The 16811-nt window shown below is 42.3% G+C and overlaps 2 protein-coding genes across 2 annotated transcripts; both read right to left on the bottom strand.

Moving 5' to 3' along the window:
* Positions 1–1158: 1158 nt before the first annotated feature.
* Positions 1159–4455, bottom strand: LOC115826094 (uncharacterized). The gene is made up of 10 exons (XM_030789771.1): positions 4384–4455; positions 3505–3700; positions 3110–3174; positions 2916–3003; positions 2445–2486; positions 2256–2315; positions 1879–2112; positions 1551–1657; positions 1219–1277; positions 1159–1178 (listed from the first exon to the last, which is right to left on the bottom strand). The coding sequence occupies exons 1-10, from the start codon at positions 4452–4454 to the stop codon at positions 1159–1161; spliced, it is 942 nt and encodes a 313-aa protein (XP_030645631.1). The 5' UTR covers position 4455.
* A 5142-nt stretch (positions 4456–9597) lies between these two features.
* Positions 9598–16811, bottom strand: arl6ip1 (ARL6 interacting reticulophagy regulator 1). The gene is made up of 6 exons (XM_030790202.1): positions 16673–16811; positions 15113–15246; positions 14512–14631; positions 12806–12923; positions 12370–12454; positions 9598–10568 (listed from the first exon to the last, which is right to left on the bottom strand). The coding sequence occupies exons 1-6, from the start codon at positions 16706–16708 to the stop codon at positions 10450–10452; spliced, it is 612 nt and encodes a 203-aa protein (XP_030646062.1). The 5' UTR covers positions 16709–16811; the 3' UTR covers positions 9598–10449.

Below are 16811 nucleotides of genomic sequence, written 5' to 3'. Positions count from 1 at the left end.
AGTTTAACAGACAGTAGAGGTGTGACCATATGTTATCACACCATGTAAAAATGCTTTCTGCATAGCCAGTGGTGCAGAGGAGCCCAACAGATGTCATCAGTATTCATAAGACGAAAAAACAAACTGTGGTTCTTCAAATGTGTTTTTTATTTTGCATATCAATTTATGGAAAAAAAATATTTTCTCTTTGAAATTTTATATATTTAAATCGGAGAACAAGTTTTAAAGTTCACAGGTTAAGGGTATATTTAAATATACATGTTTAAAATTCCAATAAAAGGAAGCCTCTTTTTTTCCCCCTTGTGTTCAGATTTAGAGTTTTAAAATAGACAGACAGACAGAGGTGTATCTTAGCGGTGACCACACCTGTGCTGCGCGTTCCTCCTTCATTCTTTCTTTCACTGATTTGAAGTATACATCCTCCAATTCCATATCATTCTTTGCCGCTTTTTCCTCCGCATATCTCTCCCTCACTTTCCTCTTTGCTGCATAAATGTACTGCTGTTGTTTTTTCCATGTCCAGCTGCTGAAGCTCTTCCAGTGACCTTTCCGTCTCCGAACGAGTCTGTGTTTTATGTCACGTTACACAAACGGCTGTGCCAGCTTTTCTCCAGCAGCCTGCGTGTCGCTCTGCGTCTGCTCTGGTAAACGGCTCTCGAGCGTCCGTTCCCGCATTCTGTCAGGTCAAACCGTGCGTCCTCCATCTGCCTCTACCTCACCAGGACCCGTGAGAATTCTACCTCCTCCACAGTCTCCTCCTTGTTCTCCTGCCACTGCCAGCTGCGCAGCTCTCCTCGCCCTGTTCTCCTGCACCACCCTGCAGCTGAGACATGTGTGCGTGTAGTCCTCCTCCTGCAGACGGAGCTCCTCGTACCGCTGGACCTCTGAGGGCTGTGTGATCCTGCTCCACTCCTGACACACCTCACACCGCACCTGCACTGTGCTAGGAGGAGGCTGTGGGCCTATTACCACAAAGGTGAACTTCGAGATGTCTCCCCCGTCCACCTGTGAATGAGAAAAAGGTCTTTCTCAGACAAACAGGGTCTGTGCAGAGCTGTCCACAGTGGGGCTGTAGGTGGACAGAGTGCAGGGGATCAGTCATATTTACCTGCAGTAACCTGGGCTTCCTGACAGCCTCAGGCCCATGCTTGTGGTGCATTAAGGTGAGAGGCCGCTGCCTGGTGACAGGATGCTCCCCACAGCACAGGCGAAATACACTTGCAGGAAGACACAAGTCCCAACTGTCTGGATGCTCTTTGGCCAAGTTAAACACCATCCTGATTATGTACATTATAATGATATGTGAATGACAACAAAATGCTAATTTTTTTTGGAACAGTTTGATATATTATCACCAACAGCATGATTCATATTCAATGTGGTTTCAGGAACAGCGACGTAATCAGGGCACAGTGTAACTGGGGGCTTATTGTCTCTATCTAAGGTCAGAATCTTGATTACATCTTTGACTCTGTGTAGTCTGCACCGTTTCCCATGAGAAGGAAACTCCAGAAAACAGCAGGTATGCGAGTGAGAGTAATGACACAAACCTGTCGATTAGGGAGCTGGTCACTTGGTCCAGGGAGATGGCTTGAGGATGGAAGTTTACAAAAGAGGTATTCTCCAACTGCACAAGCTTACTCAAGGAACTATTGATCTGAAACATTTAAATCAAGCTAAACTTACCAGCAGATACAAACGTGTTTTTTTTTTTTTTTCTTAAACACATGTACTTCTTCAACCAAAATGGACTGAATTGATGAAGTGTGAAAGAAAGTCAAAGCATTCCAAGTTAACTGAATCCAAATCACACACATAAGCTGAAAATCTGAATTTTTTTCCTAACTTGTGTTTTGGAGTCGTCATAATAACTCTCACCTCTCTGAGGAACCTGGGGCTGACGCGGGAGAGGAATCCGTAAGGGTAGCCACAGCGGGTAACAAGATCGTGAATGTTTTGGGCAATTTCTTCACTGTTGCATGTTTTCATTGGGTAAGTCTCCACCCATCTTGAGTAGTAGTCCAAGACTGATAAAACAAACTTGTTTCCACTGTGGGTCAACGAGAGAGGGCCTTTCACCTCAACTCCCAACCACTGCCACCGGCCTTTAACCTACCATTCAAACCCAGATCATGCCAAGACATTTAAATGGAGAGGTTAGAATCAAGATCAGGATTAGAAAGTTAGGACTAAGATTTACAACAATGAGGAAATACACAACAGTATCGATGCATCAAAACATGACAAGGTTTTACCTTAATTGAACGCTTTGGAATAAAAAGTAATCCTTGTGTACGTAGATTTTCAATCTTTCCCTGACCATATTAAAAGAGTGTTCAGATATTAGACCAGTGAAATGAAAACAATTTAACATTTAGCCATGGACAAAAACATTAAAGACAACTGTACTGATGAAGAGCATGTGAGGCCTGAATTCTACTCACCACACCTCCATTTTGTTCATCCTCCTTTACCCACTGAATGCTCTGCAAAATGCAATGGAGAAAAAGGCCAGCAGTGAAACAGTAGTTCATCACCTCTTCCAACCCCATCTGTCTTTAGACTTACCCATGAATTCTCCTGAGTCTCCCTCACACACCAGTCTCTTCAGCAAAGGAGAGTGAGGCTAGCACTCCTGCTTCTACCTCACCATTAAGTGATCTAATATGTTTGAGAGAGTGTGTTATTTGTGCGCCAGTATTTTCAGCTACACAGGCACTAGGGGTCTCTGATCAACACACCCGCTTTAAGGGAAACAAGACCTGTTGCGTTCCTCTGGGATATTCACGCATCAACAGTGAACGTGGTGCCGCTGGGCTCCAGACTGTGAATCCCATATGCTACAGTGCTCACTCAGAGCCATGTGTCAGAACATCAGACCAGTCCATTAAAGCAGTGAGTGCTGTCCATCTTACCTTTGGCAAGCAGTAATCATCATGGAAAAGACTGGGATGAAATGAAATCCTGCCCCAGTCAATCTCCTCAGCAGGCTTCATCGGGGGTCTGCTTCAAACACAGGTAAATATCATTGTCTACCACAGTTCATGTTGTGTAGATTAAATATGCATGTATGATTACGCATCACAGAGACATTTAAAAACACACAAACCGTTCCTCTTCTGACTCCTCATATAAGACACTGCTCTCTGGACTGGGTAATATTTCCTCAGGAAACTACAAATAAACAGAGAAAACACACCTATCCAGTGGTATAACCAGCAGTGATCAGTTGTAAATTTTAATGTTGTTACTTACCAAAGTAACTCTTTTCCTCTTCACAAGTGGTTTCTGAAATGAAGATATAGTACGGGCCACTGTCAGTCACTGTTAGTTCTGAAAATGTGGTGGTATGTATTGGACAGTGAGAGGACAGAATATTAACAACCAGTTAAGTCACAGTATATCTCTGACAGACATCATGTTCAAAGTGAATAATTATATGTCTACATTCATGCATTCACCCACACCATTTTAACTCCTCTGCATATCACAGACAAGACTTGCCTTCTGCAGATGTTTAGGAAAGTTAAATATTGTTGGTACAGCAGTGTGCTTTAGGCGTGTTACATTTCCCCCTCGCTCCAAATATTTCTCCTCAAAGTGTTCAGAGCAGAGAGCAGATGCCAGGGTAGGGGACCAGTTTTTCCATTTTGTCTGACGGACCCACTCTTTCAGCCTTTTGGGATCTTTAAAAGGAAACCTGTAATCATTGGGTTAAGTATAATGAAAAACGGACTGTAACATGAAGTCTTATATAGCTGGACATGTTCACTGACATGTCAGCGCCCTTCAGTTGTCTACATAATTAGGCATGTTAAATGTTGGTGGAATAAACAGTTAAAGTGCACAAATGCAAGTCAAACTAACCTATAATATATCATGGTTACGTTTAACGACACGCTTAAAGAATTAACATGTGTTCGTGCAAGTCCAACATTCTAGACGTGTGTCTTCAGCAGATCTTTCTTGAGTGAAACTGTTACATGCTTCTAAGTCAAGAATGAATAACTTGCAATGAACGCATTAGGTACTTGGTTCTTTAGTCACTCTTAAGTTTAACACTGAAGTTTAAAAAGGAGGTAACATCATCCCTCCTTCGCTTATCTGGAGACTTTGCGAGAGCACGGATGAGCACGGGAATACCGCTGAAAGGGTCAGCATAAAACCCAAAGTTCAACATTCACACCGAGCCAGGAAGAGCACTGTCTCTTCGGTCACTGGCATATTTATTGAACTGTTTGAGGCAATTTAATGATTACCGGTTCAAAATAATAATTTAAAATGTGCATCCCTAATTCAGACAGGCAGTCCTGAGCACAGACGTCACTTCAAATTCATCAAATGCGAGTGGCATTTCGCTATAATAACTTGGATTTCCCTTACCTATGAAAAGATAAGCCTGGTTTCGCAGAATCAGAACGATTCTTACAATTGTATGCACAACAAGAGGGCATTGTCCTGTTTATTTAATGTGTACGAACGGTTGTACTAAAAAGGAGGATATACAAGGGAAGATACTGTGTAAAGCCCTTGAAATTGAAGTAACCCAAGATCCCAAATCGACTAAGTTCCATGTAAACACTGGAACCATCTTTGGTTCAGATTTACCCGGGCTTTGACCCATCAAAATCACGTTACCGCCACCCACTGTTTGGGATGGAGAATAACAAGTGAGAGGGACAGCCTTCGTATACTGAGACACTGCGTTCTCTCCTGAGCCAAAAGTGAGGTCCTGTTGGGTACATCCCATATCTGAGCCATGCATCTGAGATTGAAACCACTCATGATCCGGGTGTGGGAGTAAGTATTTCATATAATTGTTATAAAAGACCTTTTTCTACAAAATCCAGCAAGAGGTCAGTTACAGGTATTATCTACCTCATCATAAAATTTCTAGTCAGTTACATTTCACTGTGTGTTTCTACAGAAAAATTAATAATTTGAGTAAAGGCAGTGTTCCTTGTCTAAGCATGAGGCCAGTGTGTGTAGACTCTCATTATGCACATCACATGGAATGAGTTGGTGAATGCATCCTCTGGTTCTTAATCTCTGTTGCATTGTGGGATAATGTATGCATGTGTTTGTTTCCAGTTTAATTATCTGGAAATTTCTTTTTCATTTTCTGTGATTTTTAAAAATCACACACACACACACACACACACACACACACACACACACACACACTCCATTCTCCTCACGTATCAAACTACCAAACACCTGTTGAGGTGCAACACTGTGACTTCAGATCTCTCTAAACAATGAATAGCTATTACAGATACACCATTAAAATAATGAAATGAAATCAAACGCCCAAAAAGAGGAGCTGGCCTTGCACTGGGTGCAGACAATACACATCAGCTGCAGAATCCACTGCCAATGAACACACATCTAAAAGAACAACAGTGCGACAACTTCAGGTAAGAATCTTCATCTTTATTATTTCACTCTTTCATGGAATCGCTGGATTGACATAGAACACATTGATAAGCCTTTAAAAAAAATCCTAGTGCAGCAGTTCGAGTAGAGATGTTTGAGGCTGGTGAAAGACCTGCAAACAAATACACTGACCAGTGAAATGACTTTTTAATGGGAATAAAAGAGGATGCTTAACCTTTGGAGATAATGACCATCTGAGCAAAGGCTATAAACTGTTTGACTCATTTCAGCTGAGTTTACACATTGCAGATTTCCATTTCATATTTGCTGCTAACTTGGGGCACTGGTAAAATATGTTTACCGCCTGCAGGATGTCATGTTTTCTAGACCCCTTACAGGGAGAATTGCCTTTAATTTCAAGATTTCTTCTCATTTTCATGGGTTACTGCCCACGCTAAACCACCAAGATGTTCAGTTTGAAATATTTATAAATTTGACTTAGCCATTTAGCTAGAAGCTTTCTGGTCTCTACCATAAACACGGCCTAAACGCCGATTATGTTTGTCTGTTACCATAACAACATAGTTTATGTGAGGACTGGATTGCACTTGGCTCGTTTAGGTAAGTAATAGAGACTTCTCGCCCATGTATAAGGGGAATAAACGATCAGTTGAATACTAAAAAAGCAGCAGAGAGTGAAATAAAAGTAAGTAGTTGTTGCTCGTGAATTCGTTAGATAAAAGGAAACCTGACCAGAGGCTTACTCTGCTCATGAGCTCCGCTCACGAATCAATGTGCTGAGATATCAGCATGTACGAATGTTTGTGGTGATATTGCGGTGAATATTGGATAAACGCACAGCTGGCCTTGCTTGTCTTACAGTTGTTTTCCACGTCTGCCAGTTAAACTGACACTTAAAAGCTGATGTCGCAAATTAAAGAAACCTCCATTTTCCCCAAACATAATGACGATCCAAAGACCGCTGCATTGTGTCATGGGCGACGAATGCTCCAAAGCGCCGTTACATTTGGTGACCAAACCAAGACAACGTACATCACGACACACGCACAAGTGCGGAGTAAATGAGAGAATCTCTATATATAAATTGTGTACTTTAAAAGTTAATGGCATCTGTTTCTCCATATGCTGCTACCTAAGTATATTTCTCTTCATGTCTCCTTCAATGGCTCTTGAAGAGCTACTCTGGGCTGAATGCCGATGGCCAGGCACTGATTTTTCTACCGCCGGATCCAAGTTTTCCATCGCTGCACTCCGGAACCCGGGACCAAAGCATTGTTCCTCATCTGACACAAACGCAGACACATAACAGAGAAATCTTCTGTCCCAAGACCGTCACTCCGGTAAGAACCATGACGGTTAATACACCGCGTGAGTCGTTTCGTTATGGACCTAATTTAGAGTTCATGCTACAAAGTTCAGCTGCTCAAACTGTAGCCTCTAGATGCAATACCTCAAATGAACAGTAGATGGTGGTTGTTAATTTACAATGGCAGCAGTGAGAATTTGGAATGGTGAAATTTACAGAGGTTGCACCACGGGGGTTAACAAAAATATTTTTGCAGACTAAGCAAAAGCACGTAACGTCTTTTTGTCCTCTCTTCATGCTGTGGAAAAGATTTTTTAGTAATGGAAATCGTATGAAATTACTGTTGTATTTTATGGTTCTGTTGACAGCAAAGTGTCCTCCATAGCACTGGAGTTAAAAACTGGATGAAAAATCAAGTGGGCTCAGCCATGAAAGAAGTGGTCAATCCACCAGATGCTACTGCTTACGACTCGCCTTATTGCACAGTGCATTCCAACACAGAGGGTGGGTCCAGTGCCACTGACCCCACTGGTCTGCCCACTCTCTGGCATCGACACAACATTATCACAGGTCTTTCAGCGCGCCGTATGCACACACACACACACACACACACACACACACACACACACACACACACACACAGAGTGTTGTGTGACGTATTTAAACTATATTGTTCGCCCTTCACTCAAAGTACCGTGGCCATACTGATAAATGTGATCTCTCTGTCTTTAGGCGAGGAGCGGGGGCCAGCGGGCCCTGGGAAGCCCAGGAGGCAGTCTGGAGAAAGGGCACTTTGGGCTTCCCGCCGCTGGGAAACCGACTGCTGTTCCCTTCGTCTGAGCTGAGCGGACGCCTGGGACCCACGCCACTCTCGAACCCTCACCTGGGAGAAAACAGTGCTTAAGATGTGTGCCAGAGCAAGAGCAATGACTCTGTTTAGTAAAGTAATGGTCCCAACAGCACCTAATCATTCAAGTAGCATTTCATATATGCATCAGTGAACATGGTGTTGGAGACAGAATTTATTGCTGGGAATAGCATTTGTGTTGAGAAAATTGCAAGACTTAACTGAGGACTGATAAAAGTCAAAACCGGTGAATGTTGGAAAGGTGAGAGTCCACAGGGAGGCAGGTGAATCCAGCGACACAGCTGAATTCTCAGTGAACCTTTGATACACTGATAAACACCAGAGACAACCAGCAGCTTTCCAGACAAAGCAACTGATGTGTGACCCATACTGGTGACTGCTGTGTGCAGTAAATATTGGAGTGAAATTTTCCAAATTTTAACCTGGATGTCCTGTGAACTCTCGTGTCCTTTATTTGTACGTCTCTGGGCCTCAGGCGACACTGGAGTGACATTCCTGGCATGTGGGTCAAAGTTAAATTTACGTAAGACTGTGACAGTATGTTCTATGAACAATTCTTTGGGTCATGAACTTTCTAAGGAATTTTACCATTTCATACAATCATAGACTGAAGGGGATGACAGAGGCAAAGGGGTGTGTCCTTCTCATCACAGGCTTCTAGTGGCCAACCACAGGTGCCTGGAAGCTCATTCCATCTTTTAATGATCTTTGGAGCTTAGTAACTTGGCCACGAATACGAAAATCTTTTCAAAGATTTTCCCTAACATTTGTTATGTGTAGTTATTTAAGAGATCTCCCCAAGATAACATGACATAATGCAGATTAAAAATAAACTTATAAATAAAATCATAAATAGTACTTTGAACAAAAGTACAACAACATTAAATATTAAAGTTTTGAGGAATGATGCAGTAAATTGAAACCTCTAAACATGGTTCAGACAAATTTTGTAACCATGTTTGGGCCTCTATATCTGTTCAACCATTCAATCCAGCATGAAACTGATTTGGAATCCCCTGGAAATTTTGAATCAGCATGCTCATTTTCAGAACTCTGGTCGTATTTATGGCCAAGTTACTAAACTCCAAAGATCAGAGAAATGCCCGTGACTGAAAAAACTTTAAAGGTAGTTTCCAAGAGTACTAAATAAATTCTAAACAGACAAGTTTTGGGAGTAGGAAACTAAAACTTTGGGATATGTCATGTCAGAGTGTATTTTTCAAGGGAAAAAAATTATCAGCCAATTCTGAGATGCTGTGGTGGAGAGATTTTCCCAGTTTGGTTGAAATGACACGGAATGACACGGAATGACATGGAATGACTCTGGAGTCTCTTTTGTGGCCTCTGTAACGTTCAAACGTCAACATCTCGAAACGTTCTTCAGACATTATTTCGTTTAACTCTTTTCATCAAACTTCTCCATTTAAATTGACAGATGCTCCAAATTATTCATGTCTATTGGAGGATAATTAAGCAACAAATGTTAACGACACAGTATTTTCCTACACTTGGTGTTGGAGCCGTTTTGAAATATTGTTTGCCGGGTAAATGCCGAGTAATTTTCATGATCACTGAACTAATTGTTATGTTTTGGTGAATATTCATAAGTGACATCTTGCCTGGGCATTTAGTTTAACGCAACCATTAAATGGGCGTGGTTGTCCTCTATAGGTCAGAGTAACAGGGGGCACAGGAGGGGATTAAAGGCTAACAGTTATTTGACTGTGTATATACAACCCTGCAAATTCAAATACAAAATTCTTCTGTCATCCCGCTGTGCTGTTTCTTCCATTATTGTAAATAAACCCACATAAAATGAGCACACGCGTAAACTGCACTGAACCACCCTCAGACGTAGCGTTGGAAGGCCACTACACTTGTGTTCAGGTCCGTGAGGTTAAAACAGCAGAATTTCAAACCGTGCAGTAATAGTCTCTCCAAAGAGACTGATGAACTCATATGGCAATAGTTTGACCTTCACAGATTCTCACCCATTTAAAAAAAAAAAACAAAAACCCAACAGTCAGTGGAACCTGTTTGATCCAGACTTTATTACTTTAATAGAGAGCAGAGTGACAGTTGAAATGAAGGAAAGTAGACAGGTAATAGGCATGGCCTAGACAGAAAAAAACCCACACACACACGCACACACATACACAGATAAACAGAAAAGGAGCATTGAGAAAGTGTATATTTACAGCGGTGACCAGCAGGTATGAGGGGGATCAGAAGCCAGGATAAAATAGCTAAGTCCAGAGGGCAGGCATACAGCAGAATGTTCTCAAAACCCCTCACACAAGTTCAAATGTCACCAGACAACAGCTTCTCACTCTGGTTATCTCTACAGTTTCAGTGCAATCTACAAACAGACATAATCAGCTAAAAGTCTCAGCTGATATGACTAAGGGTGAACATGAAACAGTTTCATAGCCATCCAAATCAAAGAGCAGGCTACAGTCCACTTAAAAATGACCTTTTCAATAAACAATGTCCTCTTACTTCTAATCTTCCAATGCTACAGCGTGATTGTTCAGTGGCTTGCTCTCTCCGAGAGAGAACAACTTTTAAAGCACATTATTCACCACAAGAGTTTGCACAGATCCATAAAGACTACAAAACATAAACAGGGAAAATGTCATTAATGTGAACTAGACTCATCGGTGTGGAGAGACAGCCAACAGCAATGTGAAACCTAATGAAATGCCAGCATGATTTCTGCTCACTCTGCAGGCCCAGTCCAGCGCGGGGCTGGCGTATGCTGGAGCACTGGCCAGTGCTTTACTTGGTCTTGTTCTGTGCACAGGTTATGGGTTAGGAGAAGGGGCAAAGCTCAATTCTTTATGTTTCCATCCGTCTTCCTCTTTCTCAGCACTTTCTTTTACTCATTCTTTTTCTCTTTCTGTTTGAGGAGTTTGTTGATCTCTCTCTTGGCCATGCCTGCGTACTTGGATATGATGCCGTGCTGGTTGAGGCCGGGCAGGAGGAGGAGGAAACTCACTGTAACACAGAGAGAGAGAGAGAGAGAGAGAGAGAGAGAGAGAGAGAGAGAGAGAGAGAGAGAGAGAGAGAGAGAGAGAGAGAGAGAGAGAGAGAGAGAGAGAGGCGAAATGAGAAGGCAAGTCTGAGCTCCTCACCCTACAGGCTATAACACACACACACACACACACACACACACACACACACACACACACACACACAACATCCCGTCTGACTCCTTTACCTTCCAATGTGCCTGTGTTCCCACAACAATAATGAATGTCTTACTCACTGACTCATTTGGTGACACATAAGAAAGAGACACAAAACCAAATAATCACACCTCATCAAACAAGTCCACTTGCATCTATTCAGGTGAAGTGCATGTGGATAATCTTACAGTTTTCATGACTGCTCCAGTCTCTGTCTTTTGTTAATATATATGTGTGTGTGTGTGTGTGTGTGTACACACACACAAAGGTGTGAGAGCAGCGAAAGTAGCTTGTTAAATTAGCTATGCGTGAGCCTTTTTTTGTCAGGGTGGATCAGTCCGTTTTTGGTATGTGGGGCCTGTTAAGTGGGGTGTGACACGCATGAAAGCGTGAAGAACCAGAGCAGAGAGACAGGTTCTCCTGGAAGTACTCCCATGGGGAGATGGATTGGTTGCTATAAATTTTTCTTCAGAAAATGTTGCACCCTGTCTGTTATAGATACCTGACAGATAATGCCAGATTTTACCATCACTGTTTAGATGCTTAAAATCCACAACTGAAAACAGTCTGTACAGGCTACAACCATAATCCAAACATGGCATCTATCATGCTGGCCTGCTGGTTTTTGTCAATGATTTTGTCCATTCAGTAACGAGTGATAACCATGTGAACGCATTTCAAAACACTGCTGTAAATCAGTGTCAAATCTTAATCACAAATATAACTCATCCCAGGCTAGCACTCAAACAGCCAGGTGGAGTTCTTTATTTAAAGTTAGTATCCAACTAAATACCCCCTTGTTGAATTCAAGTAGAAACTGGAACAGACAAGTCTTTTCCTTTGGGCATCATCACGGAATGTCACTGCACCACATAACTGTCTGATTTTTTTTTTTTTCCATTATTGGGCAGTTTTAACATGACACTTGTCTACCTGTAAATTGATTACTTCATCATAAATAAATATGTATTCTTACATTTCATACTGATCATGTGAACTGGCTAGGCACTGTGAGTTGTGAATGAGAACAGAGGCAGTGTTCAGGAGCAGTTAGAGGAATGACCAGACGCGTGAGACACACTCACAATGTGAAATATGTCTGATCATTCATTCTAAATAAATGTCTTTTTCAGGAAAACAAACAATCTACTGTATATTCTGCATATTACTAAACATATTTCAGATAGGAAATCCTACTGTAAAAAAACAGGTACGCATTAAGGGACAAAATGGTTGGCATCTGATTAAACGGGGAAATCATTGGCTAAATCTTGTGATTCCCATCAACCGCAATACAAAAAAAAAAAAAAGGGGACTTCCTTTCCTTAGTAGACAAGATGGGCTTAAGTCTGTCCTAATATCGTCATTACTGAAACTACAGCAACAGACACTCCCACTCATCTGGAAAATGTGTATGTCTCCACCCACTGAGCTATTCCCACAAGGGCTGAAAAAAAAAAATGCATACTATGACCTTAGACAATCCACTGAGCTGAGAGGATCTACACCTTGAAGTAATACAGACAACTTCAGCCTACTGATGAGCAAAGAGCTGTCTCCTCCATTGTTTGCTTTATCCGACACTGACTCAGACAGGGGAGTAAACATACCAATCAGATATGTGAGGAAGAGGTTATGGACTTGCTGTCCAATCCAGGCCACCACCAAGAGGCTGCTGATCACAGACAGGAAGTACTGCAGAGAAAGGAAACGAAACCATTAGAGAACAGAAACATTCTGTGTCAGGCAAAATCTGTACTTTCAAAGCTGTAATGATTGTATTTAACGTTCATTTTCACACTGCTTTCACAGCCACAAATAAACGGGGCGGATCAGCTGAACTCTTTAGCGTCTGTGATCTGATAACAAGGCCGCGGCTGTAAAGGAAACTATGCAGCAAACTGACTTCCTGAGTCAGCGCCACGTTTACAAAAGCGGTGTTTTGTGCGTTGTGAGAACCTGAGACGCTCTGTGCCTGCCCAGCTCTCACATTAGCCAAATCTAGAGGACAATGACTGTTTTCAGTCAGTCAATCTCTCCACATACCATTTTAGGCTTCTCCTCCTTCAGCGCAAACAGGCGCTTGCCCCATCCAAGCACACGGCGCTGGGTCTTCACCAGATTCCCACAGATCTCATGGAAACGCTGCTGCTGCTCGGTGGTCCTGGGGAACACAGTGTACGGACAGTTTTACACACACACACACACACACACACACACACACACACACACACACACACACACACACACACTCTCACATCCATCAATATGATCAACATAAGGACAACTCTTCAAGGCTGTCATCTTCCAATGTTAGAAAAAGCTTAGCTTCAAAAAAAGGTGGTTGTTTTTTTGTGGGGGGTTTTTGGCCAAAAAACCCTCAGGACCCATGTTTTAATGAATACCACAAATGATTAGTTCTGGGAAATCAGGGAGTTTTTTTAGTAGCCTGCATCTTGTCAATCAAATCCCAAAGTCGCTGTTGAGTGAAAATCTTGATCTTAGATTTAAAAAAATAATCAAATGACATTTAAAATGTCATTTGCTCTTCTTTGAGATGTAGTTCAAACTAATGTGAGAATTAAAAAAAAGTCTGCGACGCCAAACTCAACACACAGACTCAAAACCAAATGACTACAAACTAGTGACATACATGTCAGTGTCACTTCCTGATTACCACATACAGACGCCCATGTCCCTTTTCTCTCATTTGTATAGAGCACAGAAGCAAAGTACAGCTGTTCAAGACAACAGAGATTCGGCATTAATCAAAAAAAAAACCCCAAAACCTGCTAATCTACCTAAAACACACATATACGTTTCCCAAAAGATGACACAGGGAACACTAAAGGTGGTCCATTGACTTGAACCTTAAAGCAGAATAAGAAGCAGTGATTTTTTTTTAGAAAGTGTATTTAAAGTATTCCTTAGCTCCCCTTCACATCACACAGCCCTATAAATGTAGATCATAAACCAAATATATGCACAATCATATGCAAATATATGCACAATCTGTACGGTTTCTATGATCATACTCCATGCTTCATTCCACTGGCTCAGGGAACAAACCCAACACACCAGCAAAGCAAACAAAAGAACTGGTCTTTACTGGTCTTAAGGACCCGGTCTTACATTTCTGAACAGTGCACGTTACTGTATACATGTGGCTATAGCCAAGGACACGGAGCTCTGCCCGACTCTAAAATAACCCGCTGGGATCTGATCTGGACGGTCAGCACTCTGTAAGGGGACCAGAGGAGCAATTCACGGCTTGCCTTATGTCTGAGGGTTACACAGTAAGCATGCTGAGTCAGACTAAGGCTGTGTCTGACACAAGATACTCAACAACAACTGACCACTATCACTTAACACTGCTGCCAGGCAGAGCACACTAAACACCACCTCCACCAACGTGCAAGAGTCACAGGCAAATGTCACATTTTCACGAGGAAACTGCGGTTAAACACGTTAAAGCTGTAAAGAATTCAAACTCCAACCAATGTCTCATTTCATTCTCTAAACGACTTTGCTAACCTACAGTGCTGATTCGGACACAAAGAGCTGACACAAGATCCAACAGCAAACAGTGCAGGTGTAACTTTATATAAGCACTGGAACAGCAGTAAGGGCCGACCTGCTCTGGTTGACGACCTGATCCCTACTGGAGACTATTTCAACATACTGACTTAATGTAAGGTCATTTCGCCACACAACTGGCTCAGTGTCACCCTGGCTCTCGGACATCTACTCACCATTTGTTGGAGCCAAAGACTCGGGGAGCAAGGGTGGGAACCAGATAGTCAGCCAGACACAGGATCATCACAGTACAGGATAGGCCGGTCAGCACAGACGGGTCCAAGTAGTAGATGAGTCTACCCAGGGAAAGACATGAAGCTTGAGCTCAAGGGCAGTTAGAGTCAGGCAAACGCAAATCACGAACACAGCTGCGGCTGGAGCAGTGAATTTGACACACGGCTTCAGCCCAGCAGAATGGCATCAGCCGTCAGGTCAGAGATAAGACAGGGCATTTGGAACGGTGGGTCCAGCCAGAGTCTGCTGTTATATCATCTCTAGGCCATAGCTGGTAGTGCAAACTGTTAAGGTTTTGCTCTCCTGCATTTGAAACGTTCAGATAGATTTGGATTAGGAAAGATGTGAGCCTGCACTGAGACAGACTGGATCTTTTTTTCTCTTTACTTAAATACAAGGACACAAGTGACCTACATACTAATTAAACTCTTTTCTAATTAGTTTCTATAAAACTGCTATTTGACAACTAGAGAGTGGAAACCCATCCTTGAAAAGAAGAGTGAGATGCTGGACCGCCAGTAAACAGTAGCCTACTATACTCACGTGAAGAGGAGCGTGGTAACCCCCATCAGGGCACCAGGGAACCAGGCCTTCTCCCAGCGCAAGAACTGATCAGCGGCCAGAATAACCTCGCCCCATCCTTGCAGCTGTTCCTCCAACTGAGCTGTCTCCTGAGCCTGGAGGTAAATCATGTTTAGTCAACAAAGAGAAATAACAGCATTCTCTTTACTACAGAACCATTTCTATTACAGGACCCAGTCTGGAATCATGACCTATGGACTACTGAGATCAACCTGCATATCAACATGTCAAGCTTGCTGAATGTAACTTCAAAATGACATATTTTCTGACATGTGAATACACACAACTACATAAATGCTATTTCCTCTTGTCCAATTATTGCAAATAGCACAAAATATTAAACTATGGTAGGCAAAGCATGAGTCACTCTGTCAACATTTAGGAGTATATGAGAGAAACGACTATGCCACCGAACATTTTACGAGAACATTTCTGTAACAACATGGCTTCTCCCGTCCCGGGAGGACATTCTTTGAATTACTACTGCCACCGCATTCTGTCTAGTACAAAACAACAGACTTATTTCTCTGGTGAAAAATGTAGCTGTGGTCAATAACATTGTGGTAGGGAATTGCAAAAAGCTCCCTGTGTGATAGATGGTTACAAGAAGGGGAACAGTTTGTTATTGTGCAGATGTAGGCCTAACGGTTTCTCACGAGCTCTTAACTTGCGCAGTTAAATTCCAAGGACACTACACATTTTAATACATGGCCTAAAATCATGCAAACAAATAAAACATTTAAAATGTGGTGAAATTCAATTCAGCTCATGTTAAAGCCAAACCCGTCGACTTTAATCGGCCATAGTCTGAGATGTCAGCTATAAATAACATAGACCATCGATTAAGCTAGCTCACAAATTCTGTCGCAAGCGTAGCAATCGCAGGGATCAACCGTTAAATATCAGCGTGCAGGAAGCCCGGAGAAAGCGTTGCCGATTGACATGGGGGTTAAACCTGAGAGTCTACCATTAACTACAGAAAAGGTAACTTAGCTAAAGCAGTTAAATTTACGAATCCTAACTTAACCCTAAACTAGATTTCGACAACCTTGACCGGCACCTGACTCTACGGGGTCTCTTAATTTCTGTAGGTAAATATCATTGACTGAAACACACCAAGTTGACATTATACCAGTCGGAGTCATCGACAACTTACTTGCTATACAAAAATCAAATATCGCTGCTGGGCACATAACTAGCTCACAACCACTCCTAGTTCGCTACATGGCTCAGACTATTGCCTAGCTTCTGCGGTAGCTCTGCAGCTAAAGCTACAGCTACAATTATGGCAGAAACGTCTCCATCAGTGCTCAATTTGGTTACAGCTACCACCACCTGGGAATACGAGGTGTACCACTTGTAATACTAGTTAGCACTGCTAACCATGTTACACTAATGGATTATGCAACCCCAGGAAAACGAGCTAGCCACATCTGATTAAATTCGGCTACGTATGGCGCTAGCTATGTAGTAAGCTAGCGTAGTAAAATTTTATAAATCATTACAGAATTTGCTACTTACTAGAAGATTCGCACTCTTGTTATCGCCCTCTGCCATGTCTGACGTTTCCAAACGCACTTGACTTATACAACTTGCTACTGTCCCACTATGCAGAGCACACACCTCCTAACCTTAGCTTCCGCACCCCACACAAAGCACT

Source organism: Chanos chanos, chromosome 13, assembly GCF_902362185.1.
Source record: "Chanos chanos chromosome 13, fChaCha1.1, whole genome shotgun sequence".
NCBI classification, from domain to species: domain Eukaryota; kingdom Metazoa; phylum Chordata; class Actinopteri; order Gonorynchiformes; family Chanidae; genus Chanos; species Chanos chanos.
The sequence above is the reverse complement of the archived record's forward strand: the minus strand, read 5'-3'. Positions and strand labels throughout refer to the sequence as shown.

What these genes read in the sequence shown, in the direction of transcription:
- arl6ip1 (XM_030790202.1), bottom strand. Translation starts at nt 16,708, where the DNA reads ATGGCAGAGGGCGATAACAAGAGTGCGAATCTTCTA. An exon ending in GTCTTTGGCTCCAACAAATG is followed by an intron (nt 12,924 to 14,511) that starts GTGAGTAGATGT and finishes TGTGTTCCCCAG; the next exon opens with GACCACCGAGCAGCAGCAGC. An exon ending in AGGAGGAGAAGCCTAAAATG is followed by an intron (nt 12,455 to 12,805) that starts GTATGTGGAGAG and finishes CTTTCTCTGCAG; the next exon opens with TACTTCCTGTCTGTGATCAG.
- LOC115826094 (XM_030789771.1), bottom strand. Translation starts at nt 4,454, where the DNA reads ATGCCCTCTTGTTGTGCATACAATTGTAAGAATCGTTCTGATTCTGCG. An exon ending in TTCCTAAACATCTGCAGAAG is followed by an intron (nt 3,175 to 3,504) that starts GCAAGTCTTGTC and finishes GTTTATTTGTAG; the next exon opens with TTTCCTGAGGAAATATTACC. An exon ending in GAGGAGTCAGAAGAGGAACG is followed by an intron (nt 3,004 to 3,109) that starts GTTTGTGTGTTT and finishes TGTTTGAAGCAG; the next exon opens with ACCCCCGATGAAGCCTGCTG.